We start from the raw sequence: 16,901 nt of genomic DNA, 5'->3' as shown, positions 1-16,901 counted from the left end.
AGTATTTGAATTTTCTTCAGTTATACATTTGTGAGAAAAAGAAAAAGAAAAGATGGATGTTTTCTAGCGACAAACACAGAGGACAGTAAGGTGCTTGTTCAGAGTGTGCGAGGGGTACACTCCACAGCACACTAACAAAAGGAGAGCCGCAGAGCTGAACTAACAACCACGCGGAAATGAGTCCACTTCAGCATTATGTAAGCCAGGGCCACAGAGCACCGTAAACACCCAGTGACCACTGCTTAGTGGAACTAAGCCCTGGGATACCCCCTCTCTCGCTCCCACAGTCTTATATTCTCTTTCTGGCCTATACACTCTTTCTTTCGCTTTCTCACTCTCTCTCTGTCTCCTGGCAGTTACAATCTGAGTGTGGTTAATGAGTGTGAGCAGGGAAGGGGAGTGGAGGTGTACAGGCTGAAGTTCACTCACAAAGTGTGAGGAAGAAAGGGGCCGAAGAGAACTTGACATTGCCCTGCCGTGGAGATATACACACGCGTCTCCAAGAATCAGGTATGTCAAAATCTTCCCACTGGAATTTGGGCTGTGCAGACCTTTTCTTTGTAGTAGGATTGTTATAGCTTGATGTTAGTGGATTACGAGGAGAGAAGGTTGGTCAAACTTAGTGGCACTTTGAGAACTGCCGAGTGCTAAAGCTTGTCTGGGAAGGCAGTGTGAAGGGGGAGGGTCGCCAAGATCAGACCAACAGCAGCCACAAACAATTCTGAGCTCTCATTTCATGGTCCATTTGGCTGTGGGCAATGTTGACCTGGTCTCTGTGCCCAAAGTGCTGGCTGTGCCTTTGCTAAGAATGTTAGGTAAGGTGCGCCCTCCTGATTACCAATAAATCAATAAGACAACAGCAACTCAAGGGCATGAGGGTGTCTTGCAGCAAGATGACATTTGCAGTTGATATTTTGGTCACTGTTTCATTTTCAGTGTGGTATTGACGTGAGCAGTGGTTGAGCAGAGCTCATGCATGATATGTTCACTGACTGTGTGCATGGGAACTCAAAGTCATTTCCATCTAAGTTATGGGGCATAATAAGACTGACTTAATCATTGCACATTCCACGAGAGATTTTGGCTTTCTGTCCGGAGATCTAGAGTAGCCGAGATCCTGTAATCTGAAGATCAGAGAGAATTTAACACTAGGGACAAGCGGGCAGACACACACACACACACACACACACAGCTAAATGGCATAGCCGTGTGCTCCCTGTTCTTAAATGAACACAGTAGGACTGAAATTAGCCATAGGATCAAAGCTCTCTGGTTCTGCATATACGTTTCATTCTCAGTCTGCGGTAATTGCAAGCAGAGCAAATCAGGCTTGCATTTAAACTTCACTGCAATAACAAAGCAACCTGGCCCTTGGGTAAACACCTCTCCCAGGTGGGACCAAGAAGGCAAACAAGGCTGAAGCACCAATGGGGCTCCAGCCAGCCGGCGACGCAGCCGCTGACACCGACATGGGGGCAAAACTGAGCGGTGGCCAGTCAAGGATGGCACACACCTGTATGCAGATCGCCAGTGCTTGCCATATATGGGGGAGTGATGCGTTTTATCAGTGGGGAGGGCAAGAGGCAAAGTTCACGGGTTGTAAACAGGCAAGGGAGAGCTGCGGACACTCTGCGACTGCCTGTGTCCATGCTGCGTCGTCTCTTGCCACATCTCTTTCCAGCACTCTCGGCAGCACAGGTGAGTGGCACTCTCCAGTGAACACCTTTTCTAGCATCTCTGGGGATTAAAATAGAGAGACTGTGTGGCAAATTGATCCAGGAGCATAGATGAGATGGGTCAGGAAAGTACGGAGTAGGGATGTGGGAGGTGACATGGCAGCTAAAATGTTAACCATGCTATAACCATGCTATGTCTTGTTATTCCATTATGGACTAGGTTCATTTTCAACTAAATTTCAGAAATTATTATTAAGTGGAAAATCATTTGGTGTCATGTGTGGCATCATAAACCTAGTAGCATATGAAAGGAGCAGATATAATACTGTCTAAGTCCATCCTCAGGGTGTGGTCAGAAGCAGGTCTTGTTGTCCAGAAAACCATATGGTAACCTTTTTCCAATGGATTTTAGCAAGATTTTATGTTCATACTTATTCAATGTATAGTGCTATCTGTTCTGCTTCAGAATGACATACATCTCATATCTACCAGGGCTCAAATATGATGAAAGACAAATTCATATCGTTCTAAGACTTAGGTTAAGTGCCAGGTTGAAATGAAAAGGCAAAAATTAACAACTCTTCGGCAGTAACAATAGCTAAAGCTTTCCTGGATACATACTGAATGCTTTAACGTGTCAGTAATCATGACCAGCTGCAAAGCGACTGGGACACAGAGCAAATAGGATGTCAGTGACAAGAGACGGGGTTTCCCAGCAAGGGAGGTAGCGGACCTGTTGGAGGTGCATGGAGGAGAGGGGGGGGCAGGGGAGGAGAGAGGGCCTTGCCATTAAAACTGTGAAGTAAATCATCGCTCAAGGCCATGCCAGGCCACACTTACATAATAGCTGGGTACACTGTCCTGCTCTCTCTGCCAATTTCTGTCACAATTATGGGCACTCTAGATATAAACTAGATAAGGAGATAAGGTTCAGCTGCACATTACTGTATCACACAGAAACCAAATATAGTTACCATTCTAATTCGTATTCTATGCATAATTCACAAATGTCATATATCTGTGGCACATTGAGAGTTGAGTTTGGTTTTGTAAAATTATTGTTTTAGGAATACTTCATTTCTTATAGAGCCCCATCTGACAAGATACATATGGTTACATTACAACATCCACAGACCTCTGGACAGCAGTTTGATCATGTATTGATAAGCTTGATAAGGACACTCATAAAAAGTTGATTTTATTATGGGCAAACCCACAAATGAACTGTGTGGGGGAGATCAGTGAGGAGAGATACATAATGCATCTACACATATTACATATAGCAAGCCTTTTGATCCTACTCATACTACCAGTACATGTTTCCTAATGTTGAGGGAAAAGGCAGCTTTTCATTTTACTTCATTTTACAACATCCTCATATCCCTCCCGCCATCAGTTGCCACAAAGGCAGCATCGTTCAGAGGTGTAATGTTGTCATGGGACCGTAGCCATATCGGACTGCCATCATGGCCCTTAACGAGGAATAGAAGGAGAGGCACAGCATGGTAGAGCCACAAGTCTCAGAGGAGAGGACAGGCATTAGACGCTTGTGTCAAAAATGGAGGGGTTGGGGGTGTACAGTAATAATCATCTGTGGGGCCACGTCATGGTGTGGGCGAGGCCTCCTTGAACTGAGTTATATTTGCTCAGAAGGTTATTATTAACACAGCTGGAAAGTCTGTCCCTTGAATGAGGGCAAACATGGCACAACAATAACAATTTATGGCCAGCTAATCATAAACCATGCATGATTCCCTGTGAGATATACAAAGCCTGTTTTATTGAGCCCTAAATTGTCATCAGTCAATGCTGATCTTCATGCAAACTTAAACAGTTCAGCTTCAATTGCACAGCACTATTTTAAAATGAACATTCAAAGTGAATTAGCCAAACTAGGCTATTACATTCAGAGCTGTTTACAAGGCAGAGAACACATATGAAACAATCAGCCCTTAGGGGAAGAGGGCAGTGGCAAGCTAGGCTCTGTGTGGTCATTTTATCTCACAGTCCTCCCACAAGTTCCATCACACATGTGAAGAAGAGCTCACTATGCTACACCCTGATGAGTTTAGACCGCATAGCCTGTTCCCCCAAATGAGTCACTCACTCTTTTCAATAGAACAGTATCTATTTACTGAACTTTAATCCCACAATTGTTTGGCAACACAGGTTAGTCAAAAAGCAATGACAATAAAGTTAAACACTATTTATCTTACTAGTATACATACTGCACAATAATGTTTCAGTGGGTATGGTCAGTAAGGTTTAACTGTTGAAAAGAGGTATGTGACATGAGGCAGGCAGGAAGTTCTAAAAGGGATTTCCACTTTACTATCTCTGACCATGTAAATTAGACCTATTTATATGTTGCCGCAGAACATTTTAATTTAGTGTTTGCTGTTACTGCTGTTAATCTTTGTATATTTGCTAACTTCACACCTAGCACATGTCCTGTTTACAGCAGCAGACTATGCAATACATACAGTACATGTGTGTTTACACCTTCCCCGCTCCGGAAACCTGAACTGTTAAAAAGACTCAATGGTGAAGGTTGTTTCACTTCCTGTGGTGTGGGTTGCTGTTCATGCCCTGTGAGAATAATCAAGCGATCAGGTAGTGCTGCACAGAGGGGACCCACCCAGTATTGCACACTACACACTATTAATGGGGTTTCATGAGTCAACCTGATAACCTTTGGGGAAAGGCCTCAATAAAAGAGGATCATTAATGTGGCTAATAACACATTATGAAGACAAGAAAGTTCAAAGTAGCGCACTGAGCTGTGCTATCAGTAATTTTCCAGTGAGCAGTCAATGACAGGCGGTCACACGAGTCCAAGCACAAAGTTGAAAATGCTGTGCAATAAAACATAGTGCTTGATATTGGATGGGTGTCACATTGGACCACTGTGAGGAAAACAGGGCTGTGTGAAAAAATATAACGCATGTTTAACGACCATGTTTAATGGCCACACACTAGTAGCCTGAGTTGAACTGTGTGCTGTGTTGAGCAACTCCCCAGTCTATCTCCTTTAAGATCTCTCTTCCTTCTCCCACATCTAGGCATTCCCCAGGAGCTGAAGCTGGCACCATGCCGCAAATTAAAGTCAAATCTCAGATTCCAAAAGTCCTCAATAAAACAACGCCAGGTCTGCAGATATGGAGGGTGGAGGTAAAAGAGCATGAACTGTGTGCTGACTCATCCTTGCCTAATGGCATACCATCATCAGATGTCTTAGCATGACTAGAATTGGGAAATCCATGTGAAGACCTTTTTTTACACATTTTTTTTAATGCTTTCTCATTTGAAAAGGTTAACAAAGAGTTGTGGGGTTATTTGTGTGTCGTGTAAGTATGTGTATGTTATGTGTTTTATATTTTTCCACCAGGACATGGAGTTAGTGCCTTTCCCCTCAAAAACATATGGCCACTTCTATGAGGGAGACAGCTATGTGATACTCTATGTAAGCATCCATTCGGTCAAAACAGGCTTATTATCAAGTGGTTTTACAACTGATCATCCATTGATCCAAAATATCCTCCTATCCCATACTTTCCACGGCAACTCAGACGCACAAGACCAGCCGGTCTTACTCTTATGACATCCATTACTGGCTGGGCAAGACCACCTCTCAGGACGAGCAAGGGGCAGCCGCCATCTACACCACCCTGATGGACGAGCACCTGGGAGGCGTGGCCGTGCAGCACCGCGAGACGCAGGGCTACGAGAGCGCCACCTTTCGAGGATACTTCAAGCAGGGCCTCATGTGAGTAGGCCAGCTGAGCACACAGCACACCATTATGGGAAAAACACCTGCCATCCTTGTAGTGGTTTACAGCAATGTTACACCAGAGCGGCTGATTTAGTGTACAATATGACAAAATGTGCTGTGTATCAGACAAGTAATAATATGACGCCAAAGGAAGAGGAAGTTGAGTAAGATCTAATTCCAGCTTACTTCTGCTTCTGTTCTAAGAAGTGGCAGACTATGAATGTTAAGCACACAGCACACCCTTAGGTAAAACATTTTTCAACCCATCTGTCCTCTGACTCCTACTAGCTACAAGAAGGGAGGGGTGGCATCTGGATTGAAACAGGTTGAGACTAACATGTACAACATCCGCCGACTGCTGCATGTCAAGGGGAAGAAGAATGTTGTGGCTGGAGAAGTAAGAATGTCACACCCTCTCACACAGCTAACTCGTCAAGCTGTTTATAGAAGGCCAGAGACACACATAAAGACACACAGTGGATGACACACTGATACCGCGAGCTGCTAGCAAGTTTATTTCCACCAGCTTTGCAGAGCAGAGACACACAGGCGGTGTTAGAGGGCGTGAAATGTTTTGACATCACCCCTGTTCGCAAGAGCGAGGAAACACTGAATCATTGCAACCATGGTCAAAAAGGTCCATAGCACAGGCTAATAGCACACTGACACACACTGCAGTGGTCAGTGGAGTTGTGAAATCATTAAGACTTCATCACAGTATATGAGAAACTAATCAGTGGCAGGAAAGGTGGGTGCTCTCAGTCTAGAGCACAAGTCACAGGTTAACTGCTGGGTAACATCTCTCATACCTAGAAAAGAAATGGCATAACCCAATCAACCAGTTGAAGATTAAGCAAACACCCTGCCCTTATAGCCAACCTCTCATGTGTATATACCAAACAGCCTCATCCGTGTTTCACAAATTTGAAAGTACATCAATCAGCTAATTTAACTTTGTTTTTGTTTTTTGATTTTTTTTTTTTAAGCAAAATATTGTCTAACACCTCCTTGTGGTCTTTACAAATACATGTCTTTCAAGGCACTGGCATAGGCTCACAGATCTCACTCCAGGCCTGCCATCCAAGATGTCTAGCAAACCTGACATGTTTTGACATATTTAGGTGGACCTGAGCTGGAACAGTTTCAATAAGGGTGACGTGTTCCTGCTGGACATGGGGAGCCTGATCATCCAGTGGAGTGGACCGAAGAGCAACCATATGGAGAGACTGAAGGCAGGACACCATTCCTTCCTCAAAACCTCCAAAATCATCCCTCTGAGACTAATATTATTATATTCTTAACTGGTCTATTGAGCACTCGTTCTAAGCAAACTGCTGTTCTTGCAGGGGATGAATCTGGCCAAGGACATCCGTGACCGGGAGAGAGGAGGCCGAGCACAGATTACTGTGGTGGAGGGAGACGACGAGAAGTCATCTGAGGAGGCCATGAAACTCATGAAACAGGTCCTCGGGGAGAGGAGGGACATCAAAGAACCCATACCTGACACCGTGGTCGATGAGAAACTCAAGTCCAGCATCAAGCTCTTTCAGTGAGTACCGACTCTCAACACAGCTCTTCAACTGACCTACACACATATGGATAGCTCTCTAATACAACAGGGTTGTCACCTTTTATCAGCATTTCAGATGCACAGGGGAATCTGGTGGTTCAGGAGGTGGCCGTGAAACCCCTGACACAGGACCTTCTCAAGCATGAGGTAAGCTACAGCGTTTTAATACGCATTACAAGGAGCTCAATTGGGCCAATCATGCAAATGCCATGCTTGTGTTAGAACCACACAGTGAAATGTTTGAGATTCAATCAAGTGTATCAAAAATGTCAAAATGAAACATTTGTCTCTTGCCAATCATGTAGCTGGTGTATTCTGTTTGGCCCTAAATCATGTGGGTAAAAATAGTAATAATGTACAAGTAAAAATGGAGAAGTGAGAGGTCTTTTCATGAGTTTGTACGTGACATGGAAGAGGGCTGGGCTCCAACTAGAGATAACAGAGTAAAGATAAACTCCAGACGCCTCATTATTAAACACAGGAATTTAGGGGATTCAGTAAAACTGTAGAAACAATTGAAATTCTGTGATATTCACATTACACACCAAAATTACATTTATTAGCAGACTGATTGTGAACAGACAGAGATCTCAGCCTGTGTCACACACAAAAACAAAATTATCATTTGACAACTGTGGATGTCAGATGATGACAATGGAAGGAAGAAAGGGCAAACATTGTTGTTCAGTTTCACTCTGGCATTGCTCCAACCTTAAAATGCATGCTTCTTACTTTCAGTACAGCCCTACATACTAACAATACAAGTTCACGCTGAAGTATTGCCCTTATACTGTAGGTAGAATAAACATAGTTATGGGTACATAACTATACCATATTGAATCTATTTTCTGTTTGGACAGTGTCAGAGCGCATTACATGGAACAGTGAAGTGAAATGAACTGTCAAGACTTTACCCACAAGGGTTTAGCTGGTCTCTTGCTTTCTTTTCTTTTAGGGTTTACTTCTCCAAAATGTTGTTCTGTAAATCTAAAGATACTAAAGAGGAAGCCAGCCATCTTACCACTGATTAAACCACTGACTAGAGGGACAGATTATTTAGGTCACGCACACTAAAAAAAAGTAGGCTTTCAGCTAAACCCTTTTATGATGATTTATGTGTAGGTTGAATACAAACGACCCACAGTCCTTTCATGACACTAAATAGCAACATTTATCATATGGGCTGAATGCTAGAGCACCCTCTGGTGCATGTTAACAGACTGGCATGTTTAGCTGGCAAGGTACGCACTCTAGCTGGCAAGGTACGTCATTATTACCCAAGGGCTGTAAACCGTACCTTAATAAATTAGTCTTAGCTAATGGCGATTATCTGCTGATCCTGAGCTGATAGCAGAATGTGTACACAACGTTAGCAAGTAGCCAGAGATTCATTAGCCTGACACACACAGATTTGATTGACAAGCCCCATGTGTAGAAGAAGAAGACGAGAGTAATTTCCAGTGATACCACAAAGCCCACAATTCTGTGCTCTGCCTACAGGACTGCTATCTGCTGGACCAGGGTGGGATACGGATCTTCATCTGGAAAGGGAAGATGGCCTCCAAGACAGAGAGGTCTGAGTCTCTGAATAAAGCAGAGGTGAGTGTTTAACTGGCGCCTAAATTCAGTACCAATAAATACACCTACTGACGGTCAAGGGACTATAGAAGTACAACCAAGGACATACATACTTATCAAAATGTGTAAATGTGTGAACATATAAATGGTCTGTGGTTTCGCACTGGTATTTAAATCAATTACTCCCTTCCCAAGGCCTACAAGAGGGCTAAAGGCTACCCTCTGTCCACTTATGTTGAGACTGTGAATGATGGGGCTGAGTCCGCCCTATTCAAGCAACTTTTCCAGAAATGGACGATGAAGAACCAGACTCTGGGGCTTGGGGTAACACACAGCCCTGGGAAAGTTGGTAGGTAGACCAATTTCACTCTCCTACAGTACTTTTAATGAGACCAGTTTGTTACTATAAATATGAAAATATTCATATGACGATCTGCCATACATCACAAAGCCCCATTATGACTCTGTCATTCTCTGCATGCTGCAGCCAAGGTGGAACAGGTCAAATTTGATGCCACATCCATGCATGCCAGACCTGACCAGGCCGCACGGCAGAAAATGGTGGACGATGGAACCGGTGAAGCGCAGGTCAAGACCAATGTGACCACTAGCATGCTTACTGACAGCTGGTTCAATTCCTTACTAAGACGTCTGCCTGCTTACCAGTGTACAAATTCTACATATCTATCTCTTATACACCTAGGTATGGAGGATCGAGGAAAATGAGCTGGTCCCAGTGGACAGAAGGTGGCTGGGGCATTTCTACGGTGGAGACTGCTACCTCATCCTCTACGAATATCAAGTCAACAACAAAAAGCACTACATACTGTACATGTGGCAGGTCAGTAGCACTCATATGCATTCCACAAGCACCTTGTATGACTCCCCTTCCTTTGATGACAGCAAGAGAAGTGCTACACATTTCTGCAAGTTTTCAATGTCAATGCATGTTGCGTCACAGGGCCGTCACGCCAGCACTGCAGAGCTGGCCGCCTGTGCATACCAAGCTGTGGCCCTGGACCAGACGTACAACGGAGAGCCTGTCCAGGTGCGAGTGCCTATGGGCAAAGAGCCTATGCATCTCATGGCCATCTTCAAGGGCAAGATGGTTGTGTATGAGGTACGTCTAACAGCTCGTCATTCCCTTTTCTGTATAATCGCATTGTTGCCGTCAAGCTCAGTGGAAACAGAAGTGCACTCCTCCTGACCTTTGCTTCATTGTCCACACGCAGGAAGGAAGTTCCAGAGCAAACTCCTCTCACGGCAAGTCAGCCGTGCGGCTCTTCCATGTTCATGGCAGCAACGAGTTCAACACCAGCGCCATCGAGGTGCCAGCTCGCTCCTCCAGCCTCAACTCCAACGATGTGTTTGTGCTCAAGACTGAGAACTGCTGTTATCTGTGGTGCGGAAAGGTAGGTATCTCTAAATGATTCAGTGTCACACTTAATTCATGAATAATTGCTTTGTGGCGCAAGTATATGCTGGTGCAGAATGGTGTACATAAAGTGCCATGATTTCAATAACAAGCAAAGAGTCTAAAGTCTTACTTAAGTCAACATAATAGCCTGGCCATATCTACATAATAATTTGATACCAAGACCAAGATAAGCCCAAAGAATAGTGGGTCAGCTGAGTGCTCTGAATGCTCATGCAATAGTTGCAGTTGCTTATAATATTCTGCTCATTGCCTGACATTTCCTAACATTTAAACTAGGATACATTGGATCAGTACACACAACAGCTTTGACATAATGTAAACCCTTTCAATCTAATCTGTTCCTAGAGGATTTCTGGTTGAAAAGCTCAAAACCAACACAGATGCTTTGAAATAAAAATGAATCAGGCTTTAGCTTAATGCTCTACAAAATGTTGATTTTAAAACATGTTCTTATCCCCATGTTATCATTAGCTCAATGTTGTTTTCTGTGCAACCGGAAATTGGCCTGGCCCCGCCCACCTAGATCTTCTTTCAGGAACACCATAGTTCACAACTGTTTCCCTCAGACAAGACACATGTCAGGCCTATCAGCCACGAGAGGGGAAAAACCAACTGTGATAAACAGTAGCAGCAACACCTGCAAACATCAAAAAATGCAGTTGGAAAAATCAATGCAGTTTCCTGACCGTTGATGCTGTTTATTGCCAGTTTGTAAAGTGTAGGCAAATTAGGAAGTAACGTTAGATATATCTAATCAATGTGATTGGTAAGGCTGGACTATTATTTGCAAAGCTTGTCCCCGTTGCGATGCAAGTATTGGAAATGAATACCAATCGTGAGTCACCAGACTCTATTCACTTCATGAACGAGTCTACAGTATATTTTTTCCAGGCTAACCGGAAATGCTTTTGGAACGGACATGTTTGTTTATGCTGTTAAAAGGGTCTATAGCTGAGTGCTTTGTGTTGCAGGGATGCAGTGGGGATGAGAGGGAGATGGGGAAATCTCTGGCGGACATCATCTCCAGAAGAGAAAAGATTGTTATTGCAGAGGGCCAGGAACCAGCTGACTTCTGGGTGAACCTTGGAGGAAAATCCCAATATGCCAGCAGTAAGAGGTACAGCCATTGTTATTCGTTCTTCTCATGAGATGAATCTCACAGTGTAGGCCTCTTCTGCTCATTCCCTGTGCCTGTTATTAGATTACAGGAGGAGTATGGCTATATCACCCCACGCCTCTTTGAGTGCTCCAACCAGACTGGCACGTTTGTTGCCACAGAGATCACAAACTTCAACCAAGATGACCTGGATGAGGAAGATGTCATGCTACTGGATATCTGGGATCAGGTGAGATACTTCTTTTGATTTAACCAGATGTGGCACCACCATGATAATGAATAACATTCATTTGATTAATTTAAGACAAAGTGAAAACATAACTGTTTACATCTCTCACACAGATATACCTGTGGATTGGGAAAGGTGCCAATGAGAAGGAGAAGCAGGAAGCAGTTGTAACTGCTCTAGAATACCTGCGGAGCCATCCAGCTGGACGTGATATCAACACACCAATCTTGACGGTCAAACAGGGTTTTGAGCCTCCCACTTTCACTGGCTGGTTCCATGCCTGGGATCCTCATAAGTGGAATGTATGTGCACATTTAGAACAAAACGATAAACTGTTCAAATGGCAGTGACTTGATTGAGTAAAAACAGCTGACTTGTGTATATTATCAACATAAAACAAAGAAAACAATCAGAATCACCACTACATCACATTCTCAAATCTTGTATTTAGGATGGAAAGTCATATAAGCAGTTGAAGTCTGAGCTCGGAGATGCAACTAACATCATCCAGATTTCAATGGTGAGTTCAAGATGAGAGTTTCACTTATTCCAGGTGTTTTCCGAACCCATTCCTAAAAAATGTTACCTATTAATTGTACCTGTGTCGTGGCGTCCTTACAGTGGATTGTCACTACAGTACACTATATTTAAGCCTAACTTTCTTTCCTTCACCTTTGGCATCTCATAATCTCACCTGTGTGTTCAGGAGCTGACCAACACCAACAGCACCATCTTCAGCAGCCCCAACAAAAAGGAATCTTCTGTCAGCATGGTTCCCACCACGAGGCCCGCCTTTCCTGCAGTCAAGCTGATCAATTGTCTGGCTGAGGACCTGCCTGAGGGGGTGGATCCCACAAAAAAGGAGGTAAGACTCATCAGGATGAACTCTAGATCCTATCTCATGGACCAAATACATGAACTTTATATATTAAAAGTTCAAAAAGTTCAAAGTTTATTGTCATGTACTCATAAATAAGCATTTATAAGTATTGAAATTCCTTGTGTTCAACCATAGGCTAACTGAAATAAAACCATACCATGTATGGTATGGTGAAGGGTATAGAGCTAATTCCAAAGGCCAAGGGGACTATCAGGGTGCATAGTGTCCTGGATCCATGAAATAACTGGCCTTTAAAAATAAAAATCTGCCTGCCTCCATGGAAATTTAACATAGGCGTTCCAATACTTATGACCCCTGTATTAAGGAAAACATTTATTTATTTACAATACATTCACAAAGAAAATTGATGTCCTTAAAGGTTGAATATTTCCTATTTTTTTTCATTTAAGGCATTAAGATCAATTTCCAAAAGATGATTTTATATTTTCAACTATAGCATGTGTCCCAATACTTTTGGAGGGCACTGCATAATATATATATATATATATATATATATATATATATATATATATATATAACATATATATACAGAATGTAAATGTGTGTTTTGAAATGGAATTTGAAGCCTCTATAAATAGCTCTCTTCTTTCTGAAATTGCAGGAATACCTTTCAAATGAGGACTTTGTTTTGATCATGGGCATGGCTCGCATGGACTTCTACTCCATGCCCGATTGGAAGCAGCAGACTATTAAGAAACAGAAGGGCTTGTTTTAGAGGGACACACACTGTGATGAGCACTCCTCAACATCACTCTTACAGATGTCTAACATCAATCTTTACTCAGTCATTTGGTTTTGCGAAGCAGCTGGTTAATTGAAATCACATTATTTATGTACCTTCTCTTTAGCAGAAAATATGTAATTATACATGTAATTTAATTAGTTCCATCAAGTCTGATATGCAAATGTTGCTTTGATATGCTACGTAAACTCCTCTTTCCACCAGATTTTGTGGTATGGAGACTTTGCCCCAAATATCTTTAACAAGTAGATTGTAATGTTAATGTATTGTTTGATTGTTTATTGTTTTTTATCATAGACATTTTGTTAATTATAAACTCATATTATGTACTACATGGTGTTGTTAATAAAAGATAAACATTAACATATTTCTACCAATGTTTAACAATAAAAACTGACCTCTGTTAAATAAAAATTAAGAAAATGCAGTTCCCTTTTACCCCAATCCACTTTTTATGACACTGTTTGACACAGTCTTCATGACATGAAAGGACACATTGATTCGGGCATCTTCAAAGTCGATAAAGTATAAACAGCAGTTATGAAAGAATCTACACAGATGTGTGTTGAGATGACAAATATAGATACATTTTATTGAACACTGTCCATGATATACAGTACATGAATGATTTTTGGTAAATTACAAACTGTTATTGGAATAAATTATTAATGGTGTAGTAATAACACAAATCTATTTCACTCGTGCATCAATTTTATGTAGGCCTATGTGCTCATCTTTTTCTGCAATAATCCAAATGACCCAATGGCATTTGAGAGATGAACCAGAAACAATGAAATCAATTATCCTGTTTGTAGTTTCTTCCTCCTTTTAGGTAATGCACTATTTAGAATTAGCTGAAAGAGAACATCAAGGAATTCCATAATGGCAGTGAATCATTATTTTTCTAAGAACCTTTATATTTATTAGGTGTAGTGATTAATGAGTCTCTGTGCTTCTCTGATACCTGTGAGATAAGCTCCATGTGTAGTGGTATAAAAGTTCACATGTGTCGCCTCTCCAGCAAACAACACCTGCAGAGGCTGGAGGAGAAGAGAATCAAAACACAACAATTACGTCACTTTACATAGTCTCATCATTTATTCCATCATCAACTAAAATGTTACAACAAAATGCTAACTTGGAATACTCAGGACAACTACACAGTTGTTTCACTTCACTAGTGAAGGTACAGAGTTGGTCAAGGTTGGTGAACACAAATACCTTCCTGTTGTCAGAACTTGGCTCAGGTGGGAGAGGTGCAGCCAGAGCTCCATGTTCCTCTGCTAGCACCCCCTGCGGCACAAACGTGTAGGAGCCATGCACATAGGGGTGATGCCCCCACCTGGATATCAACACCTGAGAGACCTCAGGCACAGGCCAGCCAGTGAAGGACCGGAGTAATCTTTTTGGGGGAAAGAGAGATAGATTAGGACAACCACCCTGTGTATCATTTTCAAGCAGTGCTTGTATTCAGACATTATACCATGAATCATACTTTAGAAATGAACAGAGATGCTTGATCATTTTGAGGGATGTATCCTACAGTACTCGAGTCCTGACCATGAAAAGGTAGAAAATAACTCTAATGACACGAGCAGTCCTTATCAGAGTAAACGTAGGCCTTTCATCACCGGCATAAAGTACAGTATATGGACAGAATGTTACCTCACACAAACATCTCCCACTTGTTCATCGTCCAGCGTCTCCATATGAAGGGCCTCTCTGCCTGTGATCCAGCCACACAGAACATTCGGGTGCCGAGACACCGTGTCAAAGCCACAGATTTTTTTAAACCAGTTCTCCTTCCAGGCCTCCCCCTCCAGCTCCGAAGTGTAGACAGCGGCATCCTCAGGTCCATTGTCCCATACAACTTGTATCCCAGCACAGTCTTCTGGCCAAAACCTCTCAGGGAAGCAGAGATAGATCTTGTCTACAGTGCCAATGTCCAGTCTATCAATGGCAGCCATCTTGGAGTCTGGGAGAGGGGGGTGAAACATCAGTGCAGCCTTCTGCTTCAGAACCCCCAATGAGACTGTCACTATTACATGGTCTGCTTCAAAGCTCTGACCCTGTTCACAAACAATTCGTACAGGATGAGTTGACCTCTTGCCCTGGTCATTCTCATTCAACGCCCACTCAATGTGTGCCACAGGGGTACTTGTCATAATGACCCCTGCCGGCAACTTTCTTAAAAGGATGTCTATAAATGCTTGATACCCTCCTGGACCAAGGGAATTAAAAAATCCTCCTTCCAGAGCCTCATAGTGCCCAATCTGGGAGGCAGACACCTCATAAAGGGAAGAACTTGCCTCGTCCGTACACTCGCACCTCTTGCACCACTCGAAAACCTTCAGGCCATCCTCTGTTGCTGCCAAAGGCGACTCAGCAAAGGCGTTGTCAAGGTAATTCCCAAGGCTAAGGCAGCGGTGCCTCTCCTCCAGTTCAGAGTCGAATGCCCTGGAGGTCAGTCGACTAAAGAGAGCACACACCTGCTCAACGTCCTCAGCCTGCAGCAACCTCCCATCCTCTTTGAAGAAGTAGTCACAAGGGGTTATGGATCCAGGTAGGCACATTTTAGTGCTGGCTGAATGCCCCTCAGACAGCAGCCCATGCTCCTTACCAAGCTCAAAGAGAGGGTTCCCTTCCTGGCCATGAATCCAGTTTGCCCCCATCTCTATGATGTCAGAACCAAATGGTCTCATTGTGTACACTCTACCACCTACTCTTCCCATGGCTTCCAGGACCTGCACATGTTCAAATCCAGCCTCAAATAAACTGACTGCAGCAGAAATTCCCGCAAATCCAGCCCCTATTACTACTACTTTGGCGCTATGAATGATAGGATTCATTGCAGGCTATATCAAGCTAACTATCTGACTAACTGCACTTTGTAGGCGCTATAATATGTTTAGCTCGTCTATGAATTGATAAGACTACTTATAATACGCTTTAGCTTACAATGACTCTGTGATTTTCGTGAAAACCGAGGCTAATGTGAAGTGAATATAGACGCTGATTGAGCAAAAGAATAAAGCAATAAAAAGGACCTTTGGAGTCAGTGGACAAGGTGACGCACGTGATCATATTACGTTCGCCGATGTGAATTTTACAACTCAGTTATCCGATAATCTAATCCATTCTTCTAATCTGATCATCTAAGTTACACTGTGCAAGAAGACTAGGTTGCTATACTGGCTAAAGTCTGTTGCATTTTACAGACCTGCTGTTAGCTACAGTGGCGATCTGATTCCAGCCGACTTCCTGAATTCACAGAAAGCTTCGCCTTTATGGGGTAGCGGCACCATCTAGTGACAGATATTGGTTACTGAAAACTCTAGTGTCATTTGTGAGTTGCAGAGCGCCCACAGAAATCATTACAGCAGCACTGTTAGTGCTTTATTGCTATTGCCCATCTGTCATATAACAGTTTGTAGCCAGTCTTGAAGGATAGCACCGTATAATGCAAGTCAGACATCTACACTCATATAACTGCAAAAGCACAAGTAGGCTCTTTCATGTAATGAGAGTGCTCACTCAGTCTGTAGTGTAATTTGGTGTGTAGACACATAGGCCTACTGCAAGTCATTTAAAAACCATGCAAAACATACACAAAGACAAAAATTGCTGATAGCCTACTGGAACATTCTACTTCAAGAAATATACCTGATCTGTCCTGGAATCGAAAAAAAAAAAAAACATACCAATTTCACGTTCACTAAATAAATCCAAAAACATTCCCTACACTTCTGACATTGCTCTTGTGCATTCTCACCCTTGCCAGAGCGAGATACATCTCCAGCTCTACTATCCAACGGCCCACACAGCCTCTCACCCCAAAGCCAAAGGGAATGGAGCCAGAGGGGTGGGGCCTGGCTCTC

General features: G+C 43.0%; 2 protein-coding genes across 5 annotated transcripts; one reads left to right on the top strand and one right to left on the bottom strand.

The window, feature by feature from the left end:
- Window positions 1–410: 410 nt before the first annotated feature.
- Window positions 411–13,595, top strand: vil1 (villin 1). Of its 2 annotated transcripts, none has more exons than XM_062533747.1 (20): window positions 411–510; window positions 4,739–4,847; window positions 5,065–5,139; window positions 5,246–5,442; window positions 5,737–5,845; window positions 6,570–6,680; window positions 6,795–6,997; window positions 7,087–7,165; window positions 8,519–8,617; window positions 8,792–8,945; window positions 9,084–9,184; window positions 9,300–9,437; window positions 9,558–9,716; window positions 9,829–10,008; window positions 11,006–11,151; window positions 11,236–11,380; window positions 11,494–11,682; window positions 11,832–11,900; window positions 12,087–12,245; window positions 12,883–13,595. In XM_062533747.1, the coding sequence occupies exons 2-20, from the start codon at window positions 4,767–4,769 to the stop codon at window positions 12,994–12,996; spliced, it is 2,508 nt and encodes an 835-aa protein (XP_062389731.1). In that variant the 5' UTR covers window positions 411–510; window positions 4,739–4,766; the 3' UTR covers window positions 12,997–13,595. The 2 variants fall into 2 exon arrangements, with proteins under 2 accessions (XP_062389731.1, XP_062389730.1); XM_062533746.1 differs by lacking the exon at window positions 411–510 and adding an exon at window positions 1,502–1,698.
- Window positions 13,596–13,663: 68 nt separating this feature from the next.
- zgc:66484 (uncharacterized protein LOC327557 homolog) lies at window positions 13,664–16,242 on the bottom strand. Of its 3 annotated transcripts, XM_062533751.1 has the most exons (4): window positions 14,689–16,242; window positions 14,245–14,425; window positions 13,988–14,063; window positions 13,668–13,877 (listed from the first exon to the last, which is right to left on the bottom strand). In XM_062533751.1, the coding sequence occupies exons 1-4, from the start codon at window positions 15,870–15,872 to the stop codon at window positions 13,864–13,866; spliced, it is 1,455 nt and encodes a 484-aa protein (XP_062389735.1). In that variant the 5' UTR covers window positions 15,873–16,242; the 3' UTR covers window positions 13,668–13,863. The 3 variants fall into 3 exon arrangements, with proteins under 3 accessions (XP_062389734.1, XP_062389735.1, XP_062389732.1); XM_062533750.1 differs by having other exon boundaries at window positions 13,664–14,054; XM_062533748.1 differs by having other exon boundaries at window positions 13,670–14,063.
- Between the last annotated feature and the right edge of the window lie 659 nt (window positions 16,243–16,901).

The sequence above is a fragment of the Sardina pilchardus genome, chromosome 4 (genome assembly GCF_963854185.1).
Source record: "Sardina pilchardus chromosome 4, fSarPil1.1, whole genome shotgun sequence".
Taxonomy (NCBI): Eukaryota; Metazoa; Chordata; class Actinopteri; order Clupeiformes; family Clupeidae; genus Sardina; species Sardina pilchardus.
This window is presented reverse-complemented; position numbering and strand designations above follow the sequence as displayed.

Coding starts and splice junctions, on each gene's coding strand:
- vil1 (XM_062533747.1), top strand. CDS start 4,767: ATGCCGCAAATTAAAGTCAAATCTCAGATTCCAAAAGTCCTCAATAAA. Junction 7,166..8,518: donor AGGACCTTCTCAAGCATGAG/GTAAGCTACAGC, acceptor CTCTGCCTACAG/GACTGCTATCTGCTGGACCA. Junction 10,009..11,005: donor GTTATCTGTGGTGCGGAAAG/GTAGGTATCTCT, acceptor TTTGTGTTGCAG/GGATGCAGTGGGGATGAGAG.
- zgc:66484 (XM_062533748.1), bottom strand. CDS start 15,872: ATGAATCCTATCATTCATAGCGCCAAAGTAGTAGTAATAGGGGCTGGA. Junction 14,426..14,688: donor GTGGGAGATGTTTGTGTGAG/GTAACATTCTGT, acceptor TCCCCCAAAAAG/ATTACTCCGGTCCTTCACTG. Junction 14,064..14,244: donor CAAGTTCTGACAACAGGAAG/GTATTTGTGTTC, acceptor CTTCTCCTCCAG/CCTCTGCAGGTGTTGTTTGC.